The 23,991-nt window shown below is 51.1% G+C and overlaps 2 protein-coding genes across 4 annotated transcripts in view; one reads left to right on the top strand and one right to left on the bottom strand.

Annotated features, from left to right (window-relative positions):
* Positions 1-21,991, bottom strand: part of LOC123934102 (CREB binding protein) — a 124,603-nt gene extending 102,612 nt beyond the window's left edge. For 2 of the 3 annotated variants that reach the window (XM_045994051.1, XM_045994054.1), the window contains exon 1: positions 21,385-21,990. In XM_045994051.1, coding sequence (XP_045850007.1) covers positions 21,385-21,469 — 85 coding nt within the window. In that variant the 5' untranslated portion in view covers positions 21,470-21,990. Of the gene's footprint in view, positions 1-21,384 lie in introns of all 3 variants that reach the window. The other variant, XM_045994053.1, reaches the window with a different exon arrangement.
* Positions 21,992-22,275: 284 nt separating this feature from the next.
* Positions 22,276-23,556, top strand: LOC123933623 (translation initiation factor IF-2-like). Its single transcript, XM_045992961.1, has 3 exons — positions 22,276-22,372; positions 22,450-23,084; positions 23,195-23,556. The coding sequence occupies exons 1-3, from the start codon at positions 22,276-22,278 to the stop codon at positions 23,441-23,443; spliced, it is 981 nt and encodes a 326-aa protein (XP_045848917.1). The 3' UTR covers positions 23,444-23,556.
* Positions 23,557-23,991: the final 435 nt, after the last annotated feature.

Genomic DNA, 23,991 nt, shown 5'->3' with positions numbered 1-23,991 from the left:
ACCGTCAGTATCAGCTGTTATCCAGTAACAGAAGGTTTAAGGAATTACCATATAATACTAGAAAACACTACACATCTGGGGTGCCTGGGTGGCTTAGTCAGTCCGGCATCCAACTCTGGACCCTGGCTCAGGGTCGTGAAATCGAGCCCCACACTCAGCACGCCGTCTGCTTGAGACTCTATCCCTCTCCCTCTGCCCCTGCCCCCACTCACTATATTTAAAATAAATAAATAAAACCTTTGAAAAATTATACCCCTACTAAATTATGAAGACTGTAAAATGTAGGAAAATGTGTATGGGATGTAAAAATGTGCAAATGGCATGTCAAGTAAGATCAGAACTGCAGCGTGTGCACGTGGGCATGGCTGGTAAGGAACACCCCAAAATAAAGAGTCGCACTGGCAGAAGTGGGGGGCGATGAGTACAGGAGGCTTTTCGCTGTTGTTTCAAACACAGCCCCCCCACCACTTTGAGAAAACAAATGTCTTCTCCGTGGGGTCAGACCCTAACACCGCCTCCCCCACACCCCACTCGGCGGCTGCTCTGCGGTTCCACTAAGGAACAGCCACACCTTCCCAGCCGCAGGAGCAGGAGGGACTGGAGAAGCCACCCGCTGTGAGCAGCTTCTCCTTGCGGGTGACACAAGCCCAGCTAAGGGAGTCAACGGCAAGGTGGCCACGCCACGTGGAGGTCTTCCTTCTACCGGTAAGGGATGCTGGGAAGAAGTCTCCCTCCCCTTCAGCACACTCCATGGTGGACGCGGGGCAGCCGCCCGCAGACAGGAGAGGACGCGTCCCGCACACACTGCGGTGACTGCAGCGCAAACGCCAACGCGGGAGCGCCCCACCTGCAGATTTCTCACTAGAAAATCCATTTCCTGTCATTTAACCATTCTAGCCGAAGTTTAACGTCACCCAAAGAAGTTCCAAGTCCTTTGTAAGGCATATGAGGCCGTGAGGATGTGGCTCCTGACCACCCTTCAGCCCTCCTCTCCCCTGGCACCTTCTGACACACCCTACGCTCCGGCCACAACGGGGAGCGGTCACACACAACAGAAATCCTTCTGGATGTTCTCTCTCGTCCACAAAGCCACACCCGTACCTCTCACTCAGATTAAGCGCAGTGACTACTAAGACTTTCTTCGGGCCATCCCTGCAGAACAGACCAGTCCTTCCTGTCAGCCTCCGCAGCGCTCCGTACATGCGTGTCCAGCAAACCACCTCTAACTCGCACATCCTATTTCATCCTACCCGCCTATAAGGAATCAGGGATTACCTGCAACTGTGTACACACACACACACACAAACGTTTCTGTAAAACCTGTGAGATTAAGTTGCAGACACATGAGCCTTTCCTCCCAAGTATTTGACCAAGCATCTTTTTTTTATTCTTTTTTTTTTTAATTTATTTGACAGAGATCACAAGTAGGCAGAGAGGCAGGCAGAGAGAAAAGGGGAAGCAGGCCCCCTGCTGAGCAGAGAGCCTGATGTGGGGCTCGATCCCATGAACCTAAGATCATGACCAAGCAGAAGGCAGAGGCTTTAACCCACTGAGCCACCCAGGCACCCCTGACCATGCATCTCCGAAGAACATCCTTGTACAAAAACACGGGACATTTATCAAACTTCATAAATTTAACACTGATATAATACTTAATATACTGATCACCTTTACTCAAATTTAGCCAACTATCTCAATAATGCCCTTTAATTTTTTTTTTAAAGATTTTATTTATCCACTTGACAGAGAGAGAGATCACGAGTAGGCAGAGGCAGGCAGAGAGAGAGGGGGAAGCAGGCTCCCGCCGAGCAGAGAGCCCGATGCGGGGCCCGATCCCAGGACCCCAAGATTACGACCTGAGCCGAAGGCAGAGGCTTAACTCACTGAGCCACCCAGGTGCCCCAATAATGCCCTTTATTACATTTACTTTCCTGGTCTAAAATCCAATTCAGGACCCCAGTGCACCTAGCTGTCATGTCTTGGTCTTCCCCTTTTGTCTAGAAAGTTTCCTTCGACTTGTTCTTTCCTAACTCTGACATTTTTGAAGAAGACATGCCAGTTGTTTTATAGAATGTCCCTCAATTTGGGGCTGCTTCCTCCTGATTACAGGACACGTGATTATGAAAAGACACAGGAGTCGACTCCTGGATTTGGCAGACAGCTGAGACACTGCCACGGCTCAGGGCTTTGTCTTGCCAACTACCCAGCTTCTGCATCTCTAAGTGGTTTTGTGGGTTCCATTCCATAGCTTTTATGGCATGTTGCTGTCCTGAATCTGGATAATTCCACAAGGAATTATCTCCAGAAAAAAAGGTCTCCAGAAAAAAAGAACACATTGGGGGTGGGGATGGAGAACACATAAAATAAATAAAAAACAAACAACTAAAAAAAAAAGAAAAAAAAACCAAAACAAACAACTCTCCAACGTAACTGATGTTTCTGTTGCCTTCCAGACTTTGTCCACAGGCATGCACATTTTTACTCTGTATCCTTTCTTTCTTCTTTATTTTTTTTTTGAAGATTTTATTTATTTATTTGACAGACGGAGATCACAACTAGGCAGAGAGGCAGGCAGAGAGGAGGAAGCAGGCTCCCTGCCGAGCAGAGAGCCTGATGCGGGACTCCATCCCAGGACCCTGGGATCATGACCTGAGCCGAAGGCAGAGGCTTTAACCCACTGAGCCACCCAGGCGCTGCCTTTCTTTCTTCTTTAGAAGATTTAAGTAATGTCTACACCCGACATGGGGCTCGAACTCATGACGCCAAGAACAGGAGTCACGCGCTCTGCCAGCTGAGCCAGCAGGCACCCCCGTCTGTACTCGTAAAACAAACCAAACCCCAGCGCGTGTGTGATTTTAATGCAATGCTCCTCAATCTGGGAGCATGAACACGAAACTTTATCTAAACCAGCAACAGGAGCCATTATGACAGAGACCGAGTTCCTTTCCATTTGCCAGGGAGGGGGTGAGGAGCCGGCGGCAAGCGCTGTACATCTTAGAAGGAAATGAACTGCAAACACTTCCGATAGGGATTGACCTCCCAGAGCTCCGCGAGTGGCTCCTCCCCGCGTCTCGAAGCACTCGCCCACAGAGGGGGGCTGGGCCAGGACCAGAGCAGGTGACCCCAAATGAACGGTGCCGGAGCCCGCGTCCCCAGCTCCAGGGTGGGAACTGAGCTGAGGAAGGAAAAGGCGCACCTGGAGGTAGAATGCGCGCATGCAAATCCGGCTCCATCAGCCAGCCCGTGTCCTTGAGCAAGCTGCCCGGCCGCTGGTCGCACTTCCCCCAACCGCGCAGCAGGGACGATGTCCCAGAGGTACACGGTGAGAGCTGGAACAGGTGATCTTACTCTATTCTTGCACACAAACTTCAAAATTTCCTACCTTTCACAATTCACGCACCATCCTGCCACTCTCAAATTTACCCGTTTGGTCTTTCTTAGTGGTTAACTGTAGCTGCACTCCACACGCACATGCGACTCTCACAGTTGTCACAGGCGGTATGTCTTGGGCTCAGTTTTGGTTTGTGCTGCTTGGCCACACTTTGTCCACCTTGACCACTTTTCTCAGCGTTTCAGTCCAAACACATCCCACAGAACGAACTAACTCTGCTCACGTCCTCGCCTACCGGTCCAACGGCGTGTGCGCGCGTCCACAAGCAAACGCACAAGGAGGGCGTCTTTGTAAGAGGATGAGATGGGCTGTGCAGGCTGTGCGGAGGGCCACCCCCACTCAGAGCACCACCCGTCTTCTCCCTGAGGCTGTCTCCATGTACATATTCTCCAGCTCACAAAACGGACAACGGAAGAGCAGAGGAGGAAAGCCAGGACATTGCAACACCCAGTGATGCTTTCTACACACGAAAGTGTCCCAATGCACAGGCTGCGCAACACCAATCTGAATCACCGGAAGTTCCAAAGGTTCAAGATTGAGCATCACCACTCCCGATCCCAGGTAGCTTCCCTTTCCTCCACCAAGTCACCAGTGGCCCCAGGAGGGAGCAGAGCTGAGGCTGAACGAGACTGACGGGACCCTGCTTTCTAGGGGCTCAGCCTTGGCAGGAGACATCCCCCTCACACAGCAAACACAGGCTGTCACGTGGAAGTAGCCTCCAGGAATTTTCTCTCTTCTGGGGCTCTTTGGCTGCCAACCCAGACTCCGTCCCTTTCATTAAGCTGAATTGGGAGAAAAGGAGATACCGGTTTCCCAGTCTCTGTCACACTCGTACAAGGCTGGGGCACCCACCGCACAGAAGGTCTTCGTCAAGCACGATCACAAGGGATCACTTCGGGACCGCTCAGAGGAACCTCACTCCGGGAAACAATCCCCGCTCAACACCAGAAGACGAGGCATCCTAAACACGTACTAAGATCCATTGTTAGCCATCATTACCAGAAGTCGGTATTTCACCTTAAACAAGGGATGAACTACGACCAGGCATTCTGAAAAAAGCTCTCCATCTTACGGATCAAACACCAGAAAGTGGCTGAATCCACCTGCCCAGCCTGTACCATGTGAAAGCGGTTTTGTTTGAAGAGCCTGTTCAAATGCAGCTAAGCAAATAAATCATCCACAAAACACATCCTTCCTTAGGTTTTTCTAACATCTCCGCTTTCTTTCGTAATACTTAATTCTCTCCCTTTGAATGGCAACGGGGGCCCCACATTCTCTGACTGGCAGAACTGATTTTTCTGTCCCAATGTATATAAACTAGTTTATCAAATCCTGTATTGGCCAGAAGCAGGAACTCTTCTAGACTTTGCAGACATAATGAGTCTTAAAATCATACTATCAACTCTCGGTTATAACTCACAAGGCTGTTAAGGACCAGGAAAGCGGGATCAGGCCCCCCACAAACAGCTCCACCCTGAATGAGCGAATGAATTCCAAAGAGAGCCCAAGTGACAGGATACAAAATAACACTTTAAACACTTCACTTGTTTAGAAGATATAAAGTAGTAATCCAAACATTTATTACTGGTTTAGTAAAAAAGAAACAAAGAGAACAAAATTCAATAATGAATTCTCTTAAAATGCTTCCCTGTTCCACTCATCCTTCTCTTAACCTCCCCCGTTTCCTGCAGGGGCCAGTCAGGTTACTTCTCCCTCTGTACACACCTCGGCATCCAGGCCCCTCCATCCTGCGGCCCATGTGAAGACTAAATGTCCTACCACAGAATAAGAGATATTGCCTGAAAATCAAACCTGAGAGTAAGAGTTTAGGTGCTGGTTCCTGTTCATGTTTCTCTACTCTTGAGCATGAGAACCCCCACCCCCTAGAGACGTCTCCTCTCCCCCGCCCACGCCCACTTCTTAGGGTAGCCCTCATTCTCTGTGAAAAAGTTTTTGTTTTTCCTTCCACCATCTTCTGACATGTTCCTTAGCGTCACTTGTACTGTAACTCTGACTATTCAAATCCTTCTCTTAAACCCTAGAAAGGCTAAGCACTTTTATTTTTTTAAGATTTTATTTATTTATTTGACAGACAGAAATCACAGGTAGGCAGAGAGGCCAGCAGAGAGAGTGGAGGAACCAGGCTCCCTGCTGAGCAGAAAGCCCGATGCGGGGCTCGATCCCAGGACCCTGAGATCATGACCTGAGCCGAAGGCAGAGGCTTTAACCCACTGAGCCACCCAGGCACCCCAAGGCTAAGCACTTTTATTCATCAAACCTGGAAATTTTTACAAAAAGAATTTTAATTCCTAAGTAAAAACTGGATACAAAAATTAATCCAAAAAGGGTAATGCATTCTGAAAAACCTCCCATCTAAAGAGGAGGAATCCACAGAACAGAAAACACTTTCATTGGATTCTAATTCTCAGATGATCTGGGGACCATTCGAGACCTCCATGGTATATTTATCAATACACTACCCGTGAGACACTCCCAACACAGGAACCGCAGCCTGTCCTGACTCAGGCCCCCCTCTGTCACTTACTCTGTCCACGCAGGAATGAAATCGTACCACGTGTCCAGAGTACTCAGCCTGGCGTGCAGTACGGAGTCGACACCTATCGGTCACCATCTGCCGCAGCACCATCTTCCAAGGAGGCTGGCGCAGGGGTCGTGCTCAGTGACTGCCACTTTTCTAGCACTCGGTGACAACGCTGTGCAAGTAAAGCTCACTCTGCCTTAAAAGTGGTGGGGACTGTACAAATAAAACCGGGCAACTCTTCAGCAACGCAGAATTAACATTTTTAAAAGGAAAAGAGGGGCACCCAGGTGGCTCCATCAGTTGGAATTCTGCCTTTGGCTCTGGTCACGATCCCAGGGTCCTGGGACTGAGTCCTGCATCGGCTCCCTGCTCAGTGGGGAGTCTGCTTGCCCTCTGCCTCTGCCCCTCCCCCTGCTTGTGCTCTCTTGCTTGCTGTCTCTCAAATAAATAAAAATCTTAAAAAAAAAAAAAAAGGAAAAGAAAACACTGTTTTCTTAGCATTTAGGCCATTACAAATAGTTTTGGGGGGGCAGGGCAGAGGGGGAGGGAGAGGAGCCCAATGTGGGGCTCAATCTCACAACTCTGAGAACATGACCTGAGCCAAAATCAAGAATGAGACTCTCAAAGGACCGCGCCACCCAGGCACCCCACTAAGAATTTCTATGTAGGCATTTAAACTAGTTCCCAAAAGACATCTCTTTTTTTTTTTTTAACAATGACTATTAGGAAATAATTAAAGTAAATTCCCTCTTAAATCTTCTGTGATTCAAGCTTTTTATGCAGATACACTACCCCCTAATTAGTACAGAATAATGAGATTTTACTTCATTCGGAACAGTGATCTTCTATTGAACGCGAAGTCCCGCCTCCCCTCAGAATCGCTATCTGCTCGGGAGCCGGGGCGGACTTGGCTGAGCGATCTGCCTCCCCGGGGCCTTCCTACCGTGGGCACACGTCCTGGCTCCTGGGACTTCGCTCCCTGCGGGGCTAAAGGGGCTTATCTGAGACTCGAACAAAAGTCTGCCCCTCAGAGGATTATAATCTAATTGAGGAAGAGAGGCCACGGACACCAAGTCACAAACGGAAACCAGATTTTACAAGCAAGCGGAATAAGGGAGTGAATAGAGGCAAGAAAGGCTTCAGATGAGAGGCCGACTGAGCAGTGAGACGCTGAGAAACACTGCACGTGGACAGGGCGGAGAAGGGAGCCGAGCAGACAGAACACGCCGGCCGCGAGGCCCCTGGCGGGTTTCAACTCCAGCACGGCTCGCTTCCCTCTGCTGGTGTGCAGTGTGTGTGGCTCGGGAGGGAGGGACCCCACCAGAGCATGAAGAGAGGCCTCCTCGGGGGAAGAGCCGTTGTCAATGTCACTCATCATTCAGAGAAGAGTGCATGAAAACAAACAAATAAACGCCCAAAGTCTACTCGCTAATGTAAGCGATGGGTTGCAAGTTATAAGGCAATTCATTTATTAGACCCAAATATATATATAGCTAATTTATGGGACAAATATTCCTATTACCAAAGAATCCGTCCTGGTGGACTCTTTTAGACAGAAACCTGCTCGGTAAGTACCTACCCGAGCATCTTTAGACACCACGAACTACACTGTCTGAAACGAGGGGAGGACAGCACGCTGCCGCGGGAGACGACCCTCACTGGGACGGAACTACAACACCTCAGAAACTGTGATGTAAGTCACAAGGGAAAAACCTGGTTTATAAAAGTGCCCTCTATATAATTTTTCAAGAAAAAGTCTGCCCAAGAAGGATAGAGTCTACTTTGTATCATCATTTACTATTCAAATTTGAGCGTTTTCTTTTCTTATTCACAAATGCATTTCACGCTCACTCTTTTCAGAGACCAAGAAATCTTGCTTCCCTGAATGTTTGCTATTTACCTTTCCCTTAAGGAACCCAAGACTGTCCTGACTGCAAGTCCTGTCACCAGAGACCTGAATCACCAGAGTCCTGGAATCACAGCCAGCCTCCTATCCTCACTCCACACACTTACAGGTTCCAGAAAGTGCCATTTCTGAGAGCCAGGACTACGTGTGGTTTGCGTGCCGTCTCCCTCAGCCTTGCAGGACAGAGATTTTGAAGCCTTTTTAAGACAAAGGTGGGAAAGAAGATGTTGTCACAGCAGCAAGCCACCACTAAATCAACCACAATTCACTCAGCGGCCTCCAAATGGTAACCAGATGATCTGGAGCAGAGGGAGCAGAAAAGGGTTCACTGTTCTCCACCACCACAGCCAAGGGGACCTCAAGCCCCAGGTGAGGGGCTGTCTTCACCTGCCAATCCACTCTGCATCTCCAGAGCCTGGAGGAGGAGCAAGGTTGGTAGCCGAGCTAGGACCCAACCTCTGCAGAAGCCACCCCAGGCCCCTTCAGGCTATTTGGCTACCGCGTACAGAATAAGCCAGGGACACCCAGAGACAGGTCCTTGCTGGGAGCTGTGGCCGGCAGGCAGCAGCACCGAGTCAGGAGGAAGGGGAAGACCACGGTCTGGACTTGTGGTGTCAGTGCAAGCATACAGAAGTGGGCTTGTGTGTGGCCCATAGGAGCGCCCCCGCAGGAAGTGAATGTATGACGTCCAAAAAGTACACCAACATCCAGACAACGGAGTGTAATTCAGCACTCGAAAGAAATGAGCCACCAGGCCACAAAAGGAAACGGAAGCACCTTAAATGCATTATTACTACGTGGAAGACGCCAATCTGAAAAGCTTATAGACTGTGTGGTTCCATCCATCTGACTCTGGAGAAGCGGAGAAGGCAAGACTATGAGACAGGGAAAAGGTCAGCAGCTTGGTGTGGGGGGGGTGGTTTGGACATGTGGGCGCCCAGGCCGTTAAGACAAAACATACTCTGTATAACACAATGACGGAAACATGTCATGATACATTTGTCCAAACAGAATGTGCAACACCAAGAGCGAACCCTAAGGTAAAGTGATGCTGAGCGTCCGAGTGTCCGTGCCGCTTCCTCAGCTGTAACAAACACGTGTGAGTGGGAGGGCCCGTAATGGGGAAGACTCGCACGTGCGGGCTGGGGGGGGGAGGGTGAGAAAATCTCTGTACGCCCCCCTCAATTTTACCATGAACCTGAAGCTGCTCTAAAAAAGGTCTTCACGGGAAAAAGCACCAAGGAATGATAGACAAATTGCAAGTGACTGAGAGGTACAAAATGATGGAGAATCACAAGCTGAAGAGTAACTCGAGTGTCCGTCAACGAGACTATGTTAGTAACTAGTACATCCCAGACACGCAGGGAGGGCGACGCTGGATGTGAGTATGCTGCTTCTCAAGCTTCAAGATCCACCAACACGCATGCACTGGGGAGGACAATGTGATGATATGATCACAATTACCAGCGCATATTCCTTTTAACCATCACTTCCCCGTTTAGGAATGTGTCCTACAGAGACACACACAACCATGCAGGACTGCTCATTACAGCCCTGTTTGTGCAAGAACAGGATTGGATGTGACCTCAACGTCCATCAGTGGGGAGCAGATTAGAGCCGTTACGGCACGGCTCTCATAAGGGACAGCAGCGACTGTGGAAAGAGCTGACGCCACCCCCCGCACGCCGCGACACACCGGGGTGCAGCAGTGTGCGCCGCACGCCACCTCCAGCAGAGGAGAGGGCAGAAGGGAGCCAGGAACAGACCGCGTCTGCTCCACGCGATAAACCCCGGAGGGGTGCACAAGCCACACACAGTGGTTACCTGGGGGGCACCAGGCGGAGGGAGGGAGGGAGGGAGGAGGCTTTCACTCTACAGCTTTGTGTCCTCTGATTTTTGAACCCTGTGAATGAACGACTCATTTAAGTAATTAAGGGAATTGATTTTTTACGGCAGCCCCTGGGGTGTCCAGGCCCAGGTGATGAGTTCCATTCAGCCCAGAGGACGACACCCAGAACACTTCCAGTTGGGAGCGTTTGCAGTTTGAAGAGGAAATCTGAAACGGGCTCAGTATTACTTTAAAATAGTTTTAGTGTTCACATGAGCTTAAAAGGCAGGAAAAGAAAAAAATACTTTAAAGAAGGATTTTTCAAAAACTACTATTTTTTTTTCTAAAGGAAAGTTACAATCTACATAGGACGGTTTGCCCCCCATGTGATAATGAGATGATGTTGCCCACATTGGGGAGGCTGGCAGCAGCTCGAAATCCTCAAATGCTGGGGGCTGTCAGGTCCCTTGGCTTCCAGCACGTCAGTGGAGAAACCTCTGAAAGGCTTCTGTTCGAACTGGAGTTGTAACAAAGGAAGTGGAACCTGGACACCCCACTAAACCACGATCACATCTTCCTATCTTTGGATGACGCCTCCAAGTTAATTTACACGCGTTCAAATCCTTCTTGCTAGAGGTCCAAGGGTTTTGCAACAGAACTAACCAAAACTGCACCTGTCACCATTTAACAGATTCCTCTAACCACAAAGACTAAGATGTTTTGCTTTGGATTTGATTTACTCTTTCACTAGTTTTGTGATGAAATTACGATGTTTATGGACCCTTTATTAAGCATTCAGAAGACTATGAAGTGCAAAGAGCCCCCCTCCAAACATCTTCAGTCCCCCGCCACTGAGAAAAACAATTTCTAGAGATTACCTTCTGGAAATCTATGTACACCCACTTTTTACTCCTAATAAGGACCTAATTATCATGTATGTTTTCCCTCCTTTTTAAATTTAGTAACCCTCAGACTTCTCTTCCTTTGGAAGGGAAGATTGCTTTCCCTTCCCCAAACTGCCAGGGCAGGGGAGGCAGCCACTCCTCTCCTGAAGGACACTTCCGTCACCTTCATGTTTTCCCAACTCTAGGTCAATTAACTAAATTAATGAAAGGTCTGGAGTTAACGTGAGCATTCTTAGAAGTCCTACCAAACAAGAGACTGATTTTTACTTTATCTGCTTGGTGTACAAGTAGGTTGTTACGGCAGAGATATGTGTATATTATTAATTAGTAAGCTGACTAATAAAAACCTCTGGTTTTAGGAATCTCTTCCAGAAACTGGGAAACTATAAACAGAGCTTTGGTGCGAACTGGTTGCATGACGTGTAACATAATGACAGTAACAAAACCTCCGGCAGTCTTCAGGGTGACACCAAATTAACGTTTTTGACAAACTTCAATTCTTCCTATTTATAGTACAGTGAAAACATTAAAATCATTTTGTGTTAAGTACACCAAAGATATTTTACCTTAAAAAAAAGAAAAAAAAAGGATTCTTAGAATGAAGCCTGCCTTTCAAACGTGAGTATCCGCACCAGCTCTGAGGTACCTGTCCGTGGGGAGTACACGGCGGTGGCCGCTGTGCCGCTCCAGCAGGAAGAGCACGAGAGCGCGTGCTACCACCCGCACGGCGAGTTCGAGAAAAGCACACAAGTGGCCAGCGCGGGCTGCCCGGGGAGGAGGCCGGGGGGCTCAGGAGGCAGGAGAGGGAGGCCCTCTCTAAACCTTCTTTCGTGCTGTTTACAAGTTTGAGCCCCCATACTTTTTTAAACGTACCCATACGTTTAAAAAAAAAAAAACGATTTTTAAAAAGGCTTTTGAAAGAAAATTATGTTTGTACAAGAAATTCCTAACATCTTAAATAAGTACACAAATTCCGATTCATGGGGCTTTTCCTCTCACAAACAGGGCTTGGGGGTAAGAGAAGGCAGTTGTCGACTCTCCCAGCAGATAGGAACACGAATGGAAAAATACACTCTGGGAAAGGCTGATACAGATTTCTGGAGAACAAATCACGGTTGCGTCCTCCAAATACCCTGGACACAATGGGTCTCCCAAATTTTGTATTGTTTTTCAAACCCTACAAAGATGATCTGGACTCCCTGGTCTGACACCAGAGGCTCTCCACAACCTTACCTTGCCTTCAGGTGCCCAGGCTGACTCCCACAACAGTCCTTCCTCTACGAAGGTTCCCTGAACTCGGGCCCGGAAGCCTCCCGTCACAGTGCTGGTCTCAGTGTGCTGGCCTGGCTGCCCACACCACCACAGCTGCGGCCGAGGGGACAGAACCAGCACTGGGGTCACCACAGCCTAGCAGTATCCCACACAGAGTAAGAACGTATCGCCGATTCGGGAGACATAAGCATTTAAATCTTTGCTGACTCCAAGAATGAAGCAGTACAGCGGAGACTGGCCCAGCTCCCCACCACACCAGAGCAGGACCACCCTGGCAGTCTCTGCCTCTCAGAAGCAAGGCCACGTGGCCTCTAAATGGTAGCCCAGGGAGTGTAAACCAGCAATAGAACTGGTTTCTGCAAAAACTGTTACCTGCTCAGGACTCTCTATTCCAGACCTTCACAGTGGCTATTTACGCTGTTCCCTACACCTGGAACCGTACAGTACTCTCCACCCCCATCTGGTGTCCATCAGCAGGTCTCCACGCAAGTGACACCTTTCCCAGAAGGCCTTCCAAGACCTTTCGGAGCAGACTCTGTCCTCTGCCCCCACCATGCATGGGCACATCATGCCTAGAGACCTCCCCTCTGAGGTCCGAGGTCACACCGAACTACAGCTGGCCCCCCACGAAGGCAGACACTCTATCTCCAGGGCTGACACCACAGTGTAATAAATATTTTCTAAATGGAAAGTCCTACATCTAAAGTAATAAATACTTTTGAAAGTGTCTTTAGAAGATGGTCCCTTGGAAAAAAGTTTGTCATAAATATCTTCAGCTACGAACGAATGACATAAATAAATGCACCGAGGGGGGTACTGTATACAATACAGCAGCCACTAGCGACGTGCCACTGTTGACATGCACATTAATTAAAATTAAACAGAATTTGAAATTTAGTTCCTGAATCACATGAGTAAGTGGTGATTCCAGTGCTGGGCAGTGCAGACCAGAACACGGCACCATCGCCTAAAGTTCTACTGGACACTGCTCGCTCGAATACCACGAGAACACGGGCATTTCAGATGTCCCAACCTGCCCTCTTACTGTGGAGAAGAAATCAGTTTTTCCTTACACTTTCGAAGTCTGAGAAAGTCACCAGAGCACCCTAAAACAGCCATCCAAATGATTCTCTTACAGATTTCTAAAGAGAAGTTCAACGCTGGGCAGACAGTGCTCTTCTGCAAACAGAACCCAACCCATCATTACTAGAGGCACAACGAAAACAGCACAGAAAGTCTATCAGACCTTCATGCCTTTTCGTCATAGTCAGTGAAAGTTGTTTACTAAAAATATAAGATTTAATGTAAAGACACCCACAAATTAGGCGGGAAGACTCTTTGTCCACCACGGGACAGTTTCTGCCAGCAAAACCCACAAATCACCACGCCCGAACTATCTAGGAGAAGGAACGGGAAGGAGCAAACTCACTGCAACAGCTTCCAGGACAGAACCTGCAAGGGGACGGCGGAAACCTCACTCGGAAGCGAACGCGGACACTTCTTTCATCCCATCAACCTGACTGAACGGCACCGTGATCCCGAGGCCATTTCTCCCCTAACCTTGGTTTTAGAAAAAGACTTTTTTTATGATTTCTCCATACTTGCTTTTCCTTTTTCACTAAGTCCTAACCTAAATCGACTCCATGTGGAAAAACAATTCCATTTAGACTTCAACTTGCCAACAGAACAGAGAAGCGGTTTTGACTTCGAACACAGACTGGCTGTGTTCGGTCTGCAGGATTCCTGCACGGCGGCTTCCAATCCACTCTCCCGCAAGCTGGCGCGGACGACACTCACGCTGGCGCTGGCGCAGGAAGAGAACCAGGCAGGGGAGGCACCTTCCCATTTAGTCCATGAGAAACTCCCGTGGATCTGGTTCGGGGTCAGGCTCCTGACCTACATCGGCCCAACCCCACCAGCCCCCGAGGAAGGGCACGACTAAGGTCCCCCACACAACTGAAGACCCGCAACAGCTACTGCAGCCTGTTCTGTACCAGGAACCACAGCAGCCCGGTACGACGGCCTTTTTTCCCCCTGGAGAAAACATCACTACCCTCACCTACCCAGGCTCAAATGTAAAGTCACTGGCCCGAGTCTCAGCAATGACAAGCTGAGATGCAGCGTCCACTCCAAGCAGAGGCCAGGGCTCCTTCCTTAATACCGCGCCACCCGCCTCCCATATAAAAAGCTCTGACATTTCCTTCAACTCTGAGTCATGGGTAGAAGGTTCTACTTTTAATCAGGTGACAAATACTCCAAATATTTTAATCCAAAGGAACTGGGTCAAGCTTTTATAGCCCGTAATCGTCAAAGCAAACCCTAATTATTTGATAGATTTCTACAGTTCCGAGTGTCATCATTTGGTTTATAATCAAATACCCAAATCTCCTTTATTTAAATATCATACAAGCCTCTCATAACAAAGAGGTTTTTCTGTTTTGTTTTGTTTGGGTTTTTTGCCATTTCATTGGTTATTCTAACTACAAAGTTAAAACGTGTATAAATGGTACAGTTCCGGTTAAAAAAAAAAATCCAAAATATCTGGGTGGTAGTGCAAAGGGAAGCTTTTGAAATAATAAAAAGACTCTGCTTCACAACAGAACTGTACAACCCCATTAAACAGCTCACCACTGTTAAGAACCACCTACTGTCTACACGGCGGCACGGGTGGATCAGAAAGACGTGCAAATTAATAGACTTTCAAACAGTAGCAGATGGGACACCTAGACACAGGAAAGTCAGATATAATCAGGTGAATTTTTTTTCACCATTAGATTTCACTATTCTTAGTGATGGTTCCACTAAACATCCCTTTGATTAAGGGAAATGCAACACAGGGGGAACTGTCACATGGGATGATGTCTTTCTACGGGGAAGGTTTAAAAAGAAAGGAATTCAACTTTTAGATACAGAGCTCAGAGAGAGCCTTGCTTCCCAAATTTAGAACCAGAAACACCCCGAAGGCAGTTTTTCAACGTGAGCAACAGTCATTCCCTATATCGTCTAAAATCCTGGGGGGAAGAGGGGTCACTTTTGCTTACTTGCGTGCCTTTCCTGCACCCGTTCCCTGCGTCTAAAGTGCTCTCCCATAAATCTGAGTGAGTCACGGCCCGTCCAGTCCAGGCTGGAGCTGGGCATCCTCCGCCCTGCTCCCACGGGACCCCACGTGTGGCTCCATCTCAGCGGTCTAGATAGAGGAGCACAGCCCCCACAGAAAGTCCAATGTACAAGAGGTCCCCAACAGGCACTGCCCCAAGGGCTTAGATTTCTCCATCAGGGATGTGCTGCAGTGTGAGAATTTTCCTGAAAGCAGAGTTTAAGACTGGGCTGGACAAGTGTGGCAACCCTCCCCCAATTAACGCCGGAGCCGTGCACGACCACGCCAGCCCCGAGGAGCCCATCAACGGTAGGACGGCGTTTCTAAGGACAGATGCACCACTAGGCAGAGGCCTCCGAGCAGGCTAGGGGACAGCAGGCACGTGCGCCAAAAACTAGAGCGGATGCCCCGGAGTTTGAGAGCTTAGAAGAGACTGTCCGGGACAACCAGAGGACTTTGATGAGAGCAACGGGCCACAGATCCTATCCACAGGCCGTGCGCCGTGACACTCACAGAGACGAAACTGCTGTGACTGGACAGGGAGCTTTTCTCAACACTACGGAAGGCACAGACCCCGCGCGCTTCCCCGGCTGCCTGGCGCCTTGCTCTGTCAAGGTTCCCTCGGCTGATCAGGGGATCTCTGAGGTGTTATCCCCGCCTGGACATCCAGCTCTGGGCTTCTCCACACAGGGACGTTCAGGGACCAGAACGTGATAAACGAAGCCCTCCTGGACTGCCCTTTCTGACTTGGGCATTCTGGCACTTAACAGCCTTTTGTATTCTTGAGTTTTGCCTCCAAGTTTTTTTTTGTCAACACGGTTCTAAGCTACTCGGGGTCATCGATAAGAATCCTCTGGATGTTGCTACTTACTCCCTAACAGTACCTCAGACTGAACTGTTGTATCAATAGTAAAGAACCAGAATCACCTATCCATTTGCTGCTTAAACAACCCCACGAAAACTGCTTCAAGTCACTTAAGAACCTTCAGGGGGCGCCTGGGTGGCTCAGTGGGTTAAGCCTCTGCCTTCGGCTCGGGTCATGATCTCAGTGTCCTGGGATCAAGCCCCGCGTCGGACTCTCTGCTCAGCAGGGAGTCTGCTTCTCCCTCTGCTTCTGACCCTCCCCTTGCTTGTGCTCTCTTACATGCTCTCTCTCAAATAAATTAAAAAAAAAAAAAGAATCTTCAGAACACCAGAACACACCGCACCTAAGTTTTTGCAATTTTAAAATTTCACAGTCCTCCTGCTCCTATTACAAAAACATATAATTGGAAATGGAGACAAGATCAATAGTCTTGACTACAGAATTCTTGGCTCCATCCTCGCTGATTGCGTTACACCACAGATCGGACGCACGTGCATGGCTACCGGCTCTGACAGACCCACCGGCCAACGGGGCTCCCATCCAAGGGACTGGGACTATGGGGCACATTCACTTTTCAGGAGAGAAAACCAAGGATCCTCAGAGCACAAATCCCACACTACATCAGGGTCACTGTGGCACGAGGGCCAGCTCCTGGCTCCGACAGAAGTTACTAGTTCACTGGCACACAGCGGCGCCCGCTGGTGTACGCACAGGTGGTAGGGAAATGGCAGTGTTCAGTAGCTATTAGCGATCATGTGGCCTGCAGAGCCAAAAATACCACCTCTGGCCCTTTACAGAAAGTCCGAGGACCCTTGCATTACATAAAAAGGGTGTGGGAATGGATGTGCAAAGCAGAGCCCTGCACCCTGAGGCCCAGAGCCCCGCAGCACGTGAGGGCTCTGGGAAGGCCTTGCAGTACAGCTGCTCCCAGCCTCGTGTGAGCACAAAACTTTTTCTGAGAAACGCTTCTTTGCATGCCTTCTAATTTCCTCGCATACAGTCAGAGGTAGTGTCCCGACTAATGGCACCCAGGAACTAAACTGGCCTAACACAAGCTTTGCTCATCTTCCAGAGGTCACAAGGTACTTTTCACCCTAACCAGGGAAGGCACAATTTGGCAGAGTCATTTTAACTCTTCTGTTTTCAAACACACTAAGTAGAACACGAAGTCAGCACTTACGTGGCCCCAAGTAATCCCATACTTTGTCACAGAGCCGCAGAGGCAGGAGGCAGAAGTTGTCCAAACACAGCTACTGGTCTAAGCACGAGCTCCTTCATCCCTTCCAAGCTGTTTCCATACCGTTTTAGAATCAGGGGATCGCACTCGAGTGTCAAACAGGAGTGACGCTTGGTGGTCTGCTGTGCTGCGAGGCACCCCTAGTGGGCTTCGTACTTACCCATCATCACCCCCAAGCAACTTCTACGGAGCCCTAGGTTATCCAAAAGTCCCTACTTTTCCAACACGGGTAAAAGTAAAGCAAAGTCGTGAAAAGCCCTGGCCCTAGAAGTCTCTATAAAAGTTTACGTTTCCTATTTAGCCAGAACTCAAAGAAAAGATGAAAAAAAGGTGACTGGTCCTCAATTTTCCACTGTCACTGCAGGAAGGGGGGACCAAATGCTGCACCAGAACCAGAGGGAAGGGGCAGCCCTTGCCCTGCACCCCCAGTAGGAAGAACACATCCCGCTCCCCAGAGCTGGTGGCAGACACCCCCCCGCCCCAAGATGTACTCCACCTGCCGGAGTCACGCTACTGAAACCTGCCAAGTACTGCAAGCTCATAAATCCAGGATTCAAGCAAATTTCAGATTTATGGACGTGGAGTTGTAAAATGAATATACAGTTATTTACTCTCATCATCTGGGTTTGGTTCTAGTTTTGGGCGGATCACCTCTCTCCACTCTGGCTCCTTACAGAGAATTGGCAGGAAGAGTGTCTTCCCATCCTGCCTCACGGGATGCTGTGCGGCCGGAGCTGAGGGGACGGGAACAAAGCACTTGGGTGAGTAACACACAACACATACAGAACAGTTCACCGTTTTGCTGTGAAAGGTGTTTTGGTTGGTAACTGTATTCACTCCAGACTTTCTTTAAATATGGTTTCCTATGGCATTTAAAGGGATTCACGTTATAAAGTGTAATCACAACTGCTTAGGAACACTTATACAGGATAGGATGAAACAGATCTGTGCGCAGTTTTCAGAAGACAGCCTTAAAAAACTTGAACTAAACAAGTTTTTGTTGTATGTAAATCTGGCTTCAATAAAGCTGACCGAAAAAAAGGTTTACTGTTTGCATGGGTATTCTACGTCTCCCTCACTATTAAATCATGAATCCCTGCTGCTGAAAAACACTAATACGCTGTTTTAATCTGGACATATTAAACAAAGAAGTTTCCAAAACACGCAATTAACTATATACTGGAAACACACTGTTGTACCTCTTCCAATGGGTGCCAAGTGAAGGAAGACCGCACTTGCAAGAAACCATTTACCTCTTCGATGTGCAACAAGACGACGCTACTTCCACAACATCTCATGACATGAAGTCCAGCCCCACTCCAGAGCTGAGGTCTGGGTGAGGTCAGAAGTACTATTTTTTCCTTCTTCCTCTTGCTACCTTCCTTTGGGGCACATTCTCTAGTTCTACATTGCCTCTCCACACTCTCCTCCAAAGCACTCCCCGCCTCTCCTGTTTGTCATCAGTGGCAATGATATTTATCACTCAGAGATGCCACCTTGCCTCGCTGGCATGCTTTAGGCACATCCACACTCCCCCCGCCAGATTGCGAGTGCCCTGTAGGGAGCAACCTGGCTAATAAGCTCCCCAACGTCAGGAGTACTGTCCTCTCCACCCAACGTCAGCCCCCCAGATTCACACAACGGGCACCAATGGCTCCCCAGGCCAGTCCCACAGACATGTACTGCGTGGGGCACTCCAAAGCATGCCACCAGGCCTCCTCCTCCTAACCCCTCAGCTCTTCGCATGCACAGAGCTCCCATCACTCAAATGTTATCACAGAAAGAAACACACCTTGCTCCACCTCGCACAACTTTCTCCCAGGAGCCTCAAAAATACATCCCTTCACAAATACGGCTGAGTCTCCCTACTTTCCCATCTAGCCCAATGCCTTCACTCCTCTGCATGTATGCAGTGCGATTCCTTTCGTCCTTTATTTGCTTAATATATATCCTTAAGATCCCTGTCTCAGACTAGCAGTTACGGGAGACAAGGCTGTCCCTCGTTTCATGTGCCTGACGATGGCCCTTTCCTCGGCCCTACGCTAACAGACTCGCCCAATAACATGCTGTGATGAATGTGTGACCAAGGGAACTCAACACAAGTATGAGCATGAATTTTATTCTTGAAATTATTTAAACTGGAGCTATTAAAAACTTTTTTTGTTGTGCCACATTTGGAAAAGAGCGAGCTCCTGCCTTGGGAGGATCGAGGTTAGAAAGGAAGGGGGGAAAAGGTGGCCAAGAGGGAAAAATCCTTTCAGGTGAACTTTGTTGTGATTTAGCAGTGCATCAAGTAAGTATGTGACTATCCAATAACAGAACTACCCAAAAAGGCCACTCTCTTGGCTCCATCTTGGAAAGAACGGAATGTATACAGTTGGACAAGCCTTTCTGTTAAGCCTTATGTTAGTAATTTATTCCTCTATAGAAAACACAATCTGTAATAAACTCCTTCAACAACAGCAAAGCTGCAAAGTCATTCAAAAAGTTACCAGTTTCAGAAGACAAGCTTCAAAGCTGAATTTGCCTGGTATGATCTTCGTTTCATACGATTAAAGACTTTTCACTCAGACATAGCAAGATTAATGAAGCAAAGGAGATCTGTTTTGCAGTAAAAGGGCATTTAAATCATGGCTGTTTCCATACTTCTTACTTCAAACAAGTTGACTTGACAAAATAATCATCACATTCAATTCTTTATCGATTTAAATAAAAAAAAAAAAAAAGGGGGCGCCTGGGTGGCTCAGTGGGTTAAAGCCTCTGCCTTCGGCTCAGGTCATGATCCCAGGGTCCTGGGATCCAGCCCTGCATCAGGCTCTCTGCTCCATGGAGAGCCAGCTTCCTCCTCTCTCCTCTCTGCCTGCCCCTCTGCCTACTTGTGATCTCTGTCTGTCAAATAAGTAAATAAAATCTTTTTTAAAAAATTAATAAAAAATAAAAATAAAAAAATAGTATTAGTGAATTCTATGTCCCATGAGACTTATTTACTACCCTCGCCTACCATTCTGCAAACTGTATTTAAACTAGACAAGAATCTCCTTAGGGCGAATTTTTAAAAAATCGTTTCTCTCATGCCTACCTTAATATTCTAGGAATTGTGTTAAAACTGAAGCCACAGAATTGAAGCAGTTTTGTTTCAACAGGAGAAATAGGTTTTTTAGACCATTAGTAGAAATATGCCAGTGGCCAGAGAAATATTTGCACAAGCTGAACAGCTGTGTCTACTGCAAATCTGAAGGCATTGCTGCAGCAATATAATTCAATTTGGACCCATTCATTATAAACTGATTTTCAGATGCTGCTACTGCAAGACTGTACTGGAGAAACGCAGGCTGCGCTGGAGACAGAATTGTTCCCAGCGGCGCACAAGTTTTTACTGCAAAGGAGAGCTCGGAAAGAGGAAATACAGCTCCATCATAATGGTACCGTGGACCAGCCCACAAGAGCCCAGAGTTATTAAATGAACAGAAACTAAAATACTTCTTAAGCAACTGATGGGATTATCTCAGAAAGTTTTCAGAGATGCTGTTTCAAAGGACGTTTTATTTAATACCCTGCTCAAAAAAAAAAAAAAAAAAAATGGGGGGGAGGGCAAAAACTGCAATTCCCACATTCGTTAACATATTTGTTTTATACATCTACGCTGTAAAAACCGCACCAGCTCAAGTGGACGTTGTAGCCCAAAAGGATCTGCTACCTAACTTTCTTTTAAGGTTATGCCTCTGAAATCAAACACACCAGAGCAACTTTGATGACATGTTGCTAACGAAGTCTGGGCCGGCGAAATAAGTGACCGAACAACGAGAGTTTTCAGGCCAACTGCTCAACATTTTCCCAAGGAGCACATTCCAAGAAACTTCCAAGTCTTAAGTCCCAGGCTGGCTGCTGCTACGAGTGTCTTCTGGTCGCAGCGCTGCGAACTGTGCTACTAGTTCAGAAAACACTCTGGGTCCCCCCTCCGCTGCACTTTCCCCTTCCCTAACCATGAAACCTACCCTGGGCTGTCATGCCTGCAGGCAGCCCCGCGTGTGCCGACGCACGGCGGCACAGGGAGGCGCGTGGAATCCCCACGAAGACGAGCACGCTCCACTTTACTTTTCTCCCCGCAAGTACCGCTCGCTTTCGGCGCGCGGAGGACTCCCCAACTCTCCGGGGCCTGCCGCGAGCGCCCGGGCAGGGCCGGCCCCCGCTCGGGGCCCCGGCGCACTGTGGCCGCAAACTTCCCCTCGGCCGGCCCGGCGGGGTCCCGGGAAGCGGCTGCGCGGGCCTGCGCCTCGGAGAGTGTCTCCCCGGCGCTCACCTGCGGGTGGGGCCCCCGCCCCCCGCCCGGCCCCCCCTCACCTGTGCTGTCATTCGCCGAGAAGCCGGGCGAGCTGAGTTTGGCTCGTTTGGGGTTGGGCGGTCCGTCCAGCAAGTTCTCGGCCATTTTCACCTGCTCGCGGAAACAGCCCCGAGCGCGGGCGGCCGGGCCGGCAAGGGCTCCGGGGCGGGGGTCGGCGCCGGCCCCGGCCGGCTGCGAGGGGAGAGGAGCGAGCGCGAGCCGCGAGCCGCGAGCGAGCGCCGAGGGAGAGGGAGGGCGCAGGCCGGGTGGGGGAGGCGGCGGCCAAATCTCAGCCACAGCAACAGCGCCCCGCAGCGCTCACCGCCCGCCCCCGGCCGCCGCCGCCGCCGCCGCCGCCGCCGCCGGCCGCGGCCCCCTCATCCCCTGCCCGCCTCCCGAGCGCGACACTCCGCGGCGGGGGCGCCCCGGCGGCCCGGCCGCCCCCCCGGGCCCGGCTGGCAGCGACGGCGCCCGGCCGGGCGGCTCAGGCAGTCCCCGGGAACATGGTGCCGCCGCCGCCGCCGCGCCGCCGCCTCGCTCCCCCCCCGCGCCCCACTTAATTAATTCGCTCGCGGCCCGACGACCGGGGGGCTCCGGGCTCCGCTCCCCGCCCGCGGCCCGCCGCCGCCGCCGTGAGGAAAAACAATGCGCGAAGCGGGGCCGCCGCCGCCGCCGCCGCGGCCCCCCCACCCCCCGTTCCGCCGCCGCCGCCGCTGCCGCCGCCGCCGCCGCCGCCGCCGCCGCGGCTCCGGGAGGCCGAGCCGAGAGGCGAGCGGGGCCGCCGGAGCGGGCGCCGAGGGCCGGGCGGAGCGGGCCGGCCGGGCGGAGCGGGGTGCGCGGGCGGTTGTGGGGCCCGGGACCGGCGGGGCCGAGTAGATCGCGCTCGAAGCCCCGGTCGGGTCCGCGACAAGATGGCGGCTGTTGATTCCTCAATTAAAAAAAAAAGAAAGTTTTTTTTCTTCTCTTTCCAGAGCCTGAACGGGGAGGGGGAGGGGGCGGGGCACGCCGGTGCGTCACCCCCCCGCGGCGTCACCACGCACGGCCCCCGCCCCGCCCCCTCCACCTGCGCCGTCCGCGGCGGAAAGAGCCGAGCGCGCTCGGGCGGAAGGGGCCGAAGGCGCGGCCGGAGTGCGTGGGGCGGCGGGGCTGCCCCGGCGGCGGAGCAGCCGCGCTTGTGGGACGCCCCGCGCCGGGCGCAGCCGCCACTTTTGTTCTGCTTGCGGCTGGGCGGCGAGGGACGGGGTTGCGGCCTGGCGGCGAGCCGGGCCCCCAGGCGTGGAGTCGGCGCCGGCTGGGCCCGCCAGTCCCGCTGGGCGACTCTGCCGGGTCCTGGCTCCTCACGGCCCTGCCCGTCCGCGACTCTCCCGCCGTGATCAGGCCTGGCCGCCTCCCCTCGCCGGATGCCAGCGACGCGCCGGGTCTCCTGCAGGTTACAGACCGCCCGCGAGCGTGTGCAGACGGGGAGACTGAGGCAGGAAGTGGCAGAGGTCGGGACTCGACCTCCCCACCCCTCAGTGAAGTGAGGGGGTCGCAAGACCCCTGGGCCGCTGTTCCCCAGCGCGAGGCGACCGGGCTGCCCGATGCGACACCCTCGGCGGCGCGGGAGGGGGCGGGCGCTGCCTCCGGGCTGGGGTCCCTTACATCGGGGCTTCGGGCCTGGACGCCTCGGGAGCGCCCCCGCCCTGAAGTCCCCCTGGCACCCCGCGGGGGCTCCAGGCAGGTGTGCGGCCCGGGGGAGCCCGGCCCGGTGGAGGGGGGTGGCCGCCCCCTGCGGGACAGTCCCGCAGAGCGCTGAGGTGTTCGCGTCTCAGTGCCTTATCTGCTCCTCAGCACTCGCCCGCGCTTCGCCCCGAAGTCCTCGTCGGAAAGGCATCACCCGCGGCCCGGTTTCCTCAGCCAGAACCCTGTGAGTCCGCGCAGGCTCCTCCCTCCCGCTCCACGCAGCCTCCCCACGTCCTTTACCTGTTCCTCCGCGTCCCGCCGCCCCGGAGTCCTGCATCGCCCGGGTGGCTCCGGTGGCAGCTTCCCACCTGTGTCCCTTGGCGCTCCACGCTTCAGCCCACGCAGCACCCGCGTTAACCTCCTGAAAAAAGAGAGCACGAACTCTGTTTAAAACAAAGAGCTCCTGCACAGAGGACGGGGGAACGGGCTGTACCTATATAGTCTGTGAAGCAGAAGAAAGCGTGCATCGCTGTTTAAAATAAAGAACGTGCAGTGTAGGTACCAGAAGACTGATCCTCCTCCACCGTCAAGACCGAGTGATCTCTCTACTTTTTCCTGTGTGTGCTGTTTGAGACCTTGAGCTGCCCCCGTGTCTGCCTCTTAACTTCTCATCTCTCTCTGCACCATCACTCCCTCATACCCACCCGGCCACGAGGAAGTTCTCATCATTCGGGCCTTTTTATACTTTGGCAAATGCTGTTCCCCATGCGGAGATTCTCCAAGACCCTCTTCAAATGTCACCTCCCCTAGGAAGCCCTCCTAGCCCACTTGAGAGCTCCCACCGCGCTTCCAGGCACACTAACTTTTTTTTTTCATCCATTCATGTTTTTATTTCCATCCATCCCTTGAGAATCTCCTGAGGGCATTGCCATTGGGCTAATCTCTTGAGCAAAGAATAAAGACGT

The sequence above is a fragment of the Meles meles genome, chromosome 21 (assembly GCF_922984935.1).
Source record: "Meles meles chromosome 21, mMelMel3.1 paternal haplotype, whole genome shotgun sequence".
Taxonomy (NCBI): domain Eukaryota; kingdom Metazoa; phylum Chordata; class Mammalia; order Carnivora; family Mustelidae; genus Meles; species Meles meles.
Note: the sequence above shows the minus strand (reverse complement) of the source record. Positions and strands in the feature narration are given on the sequence as shown.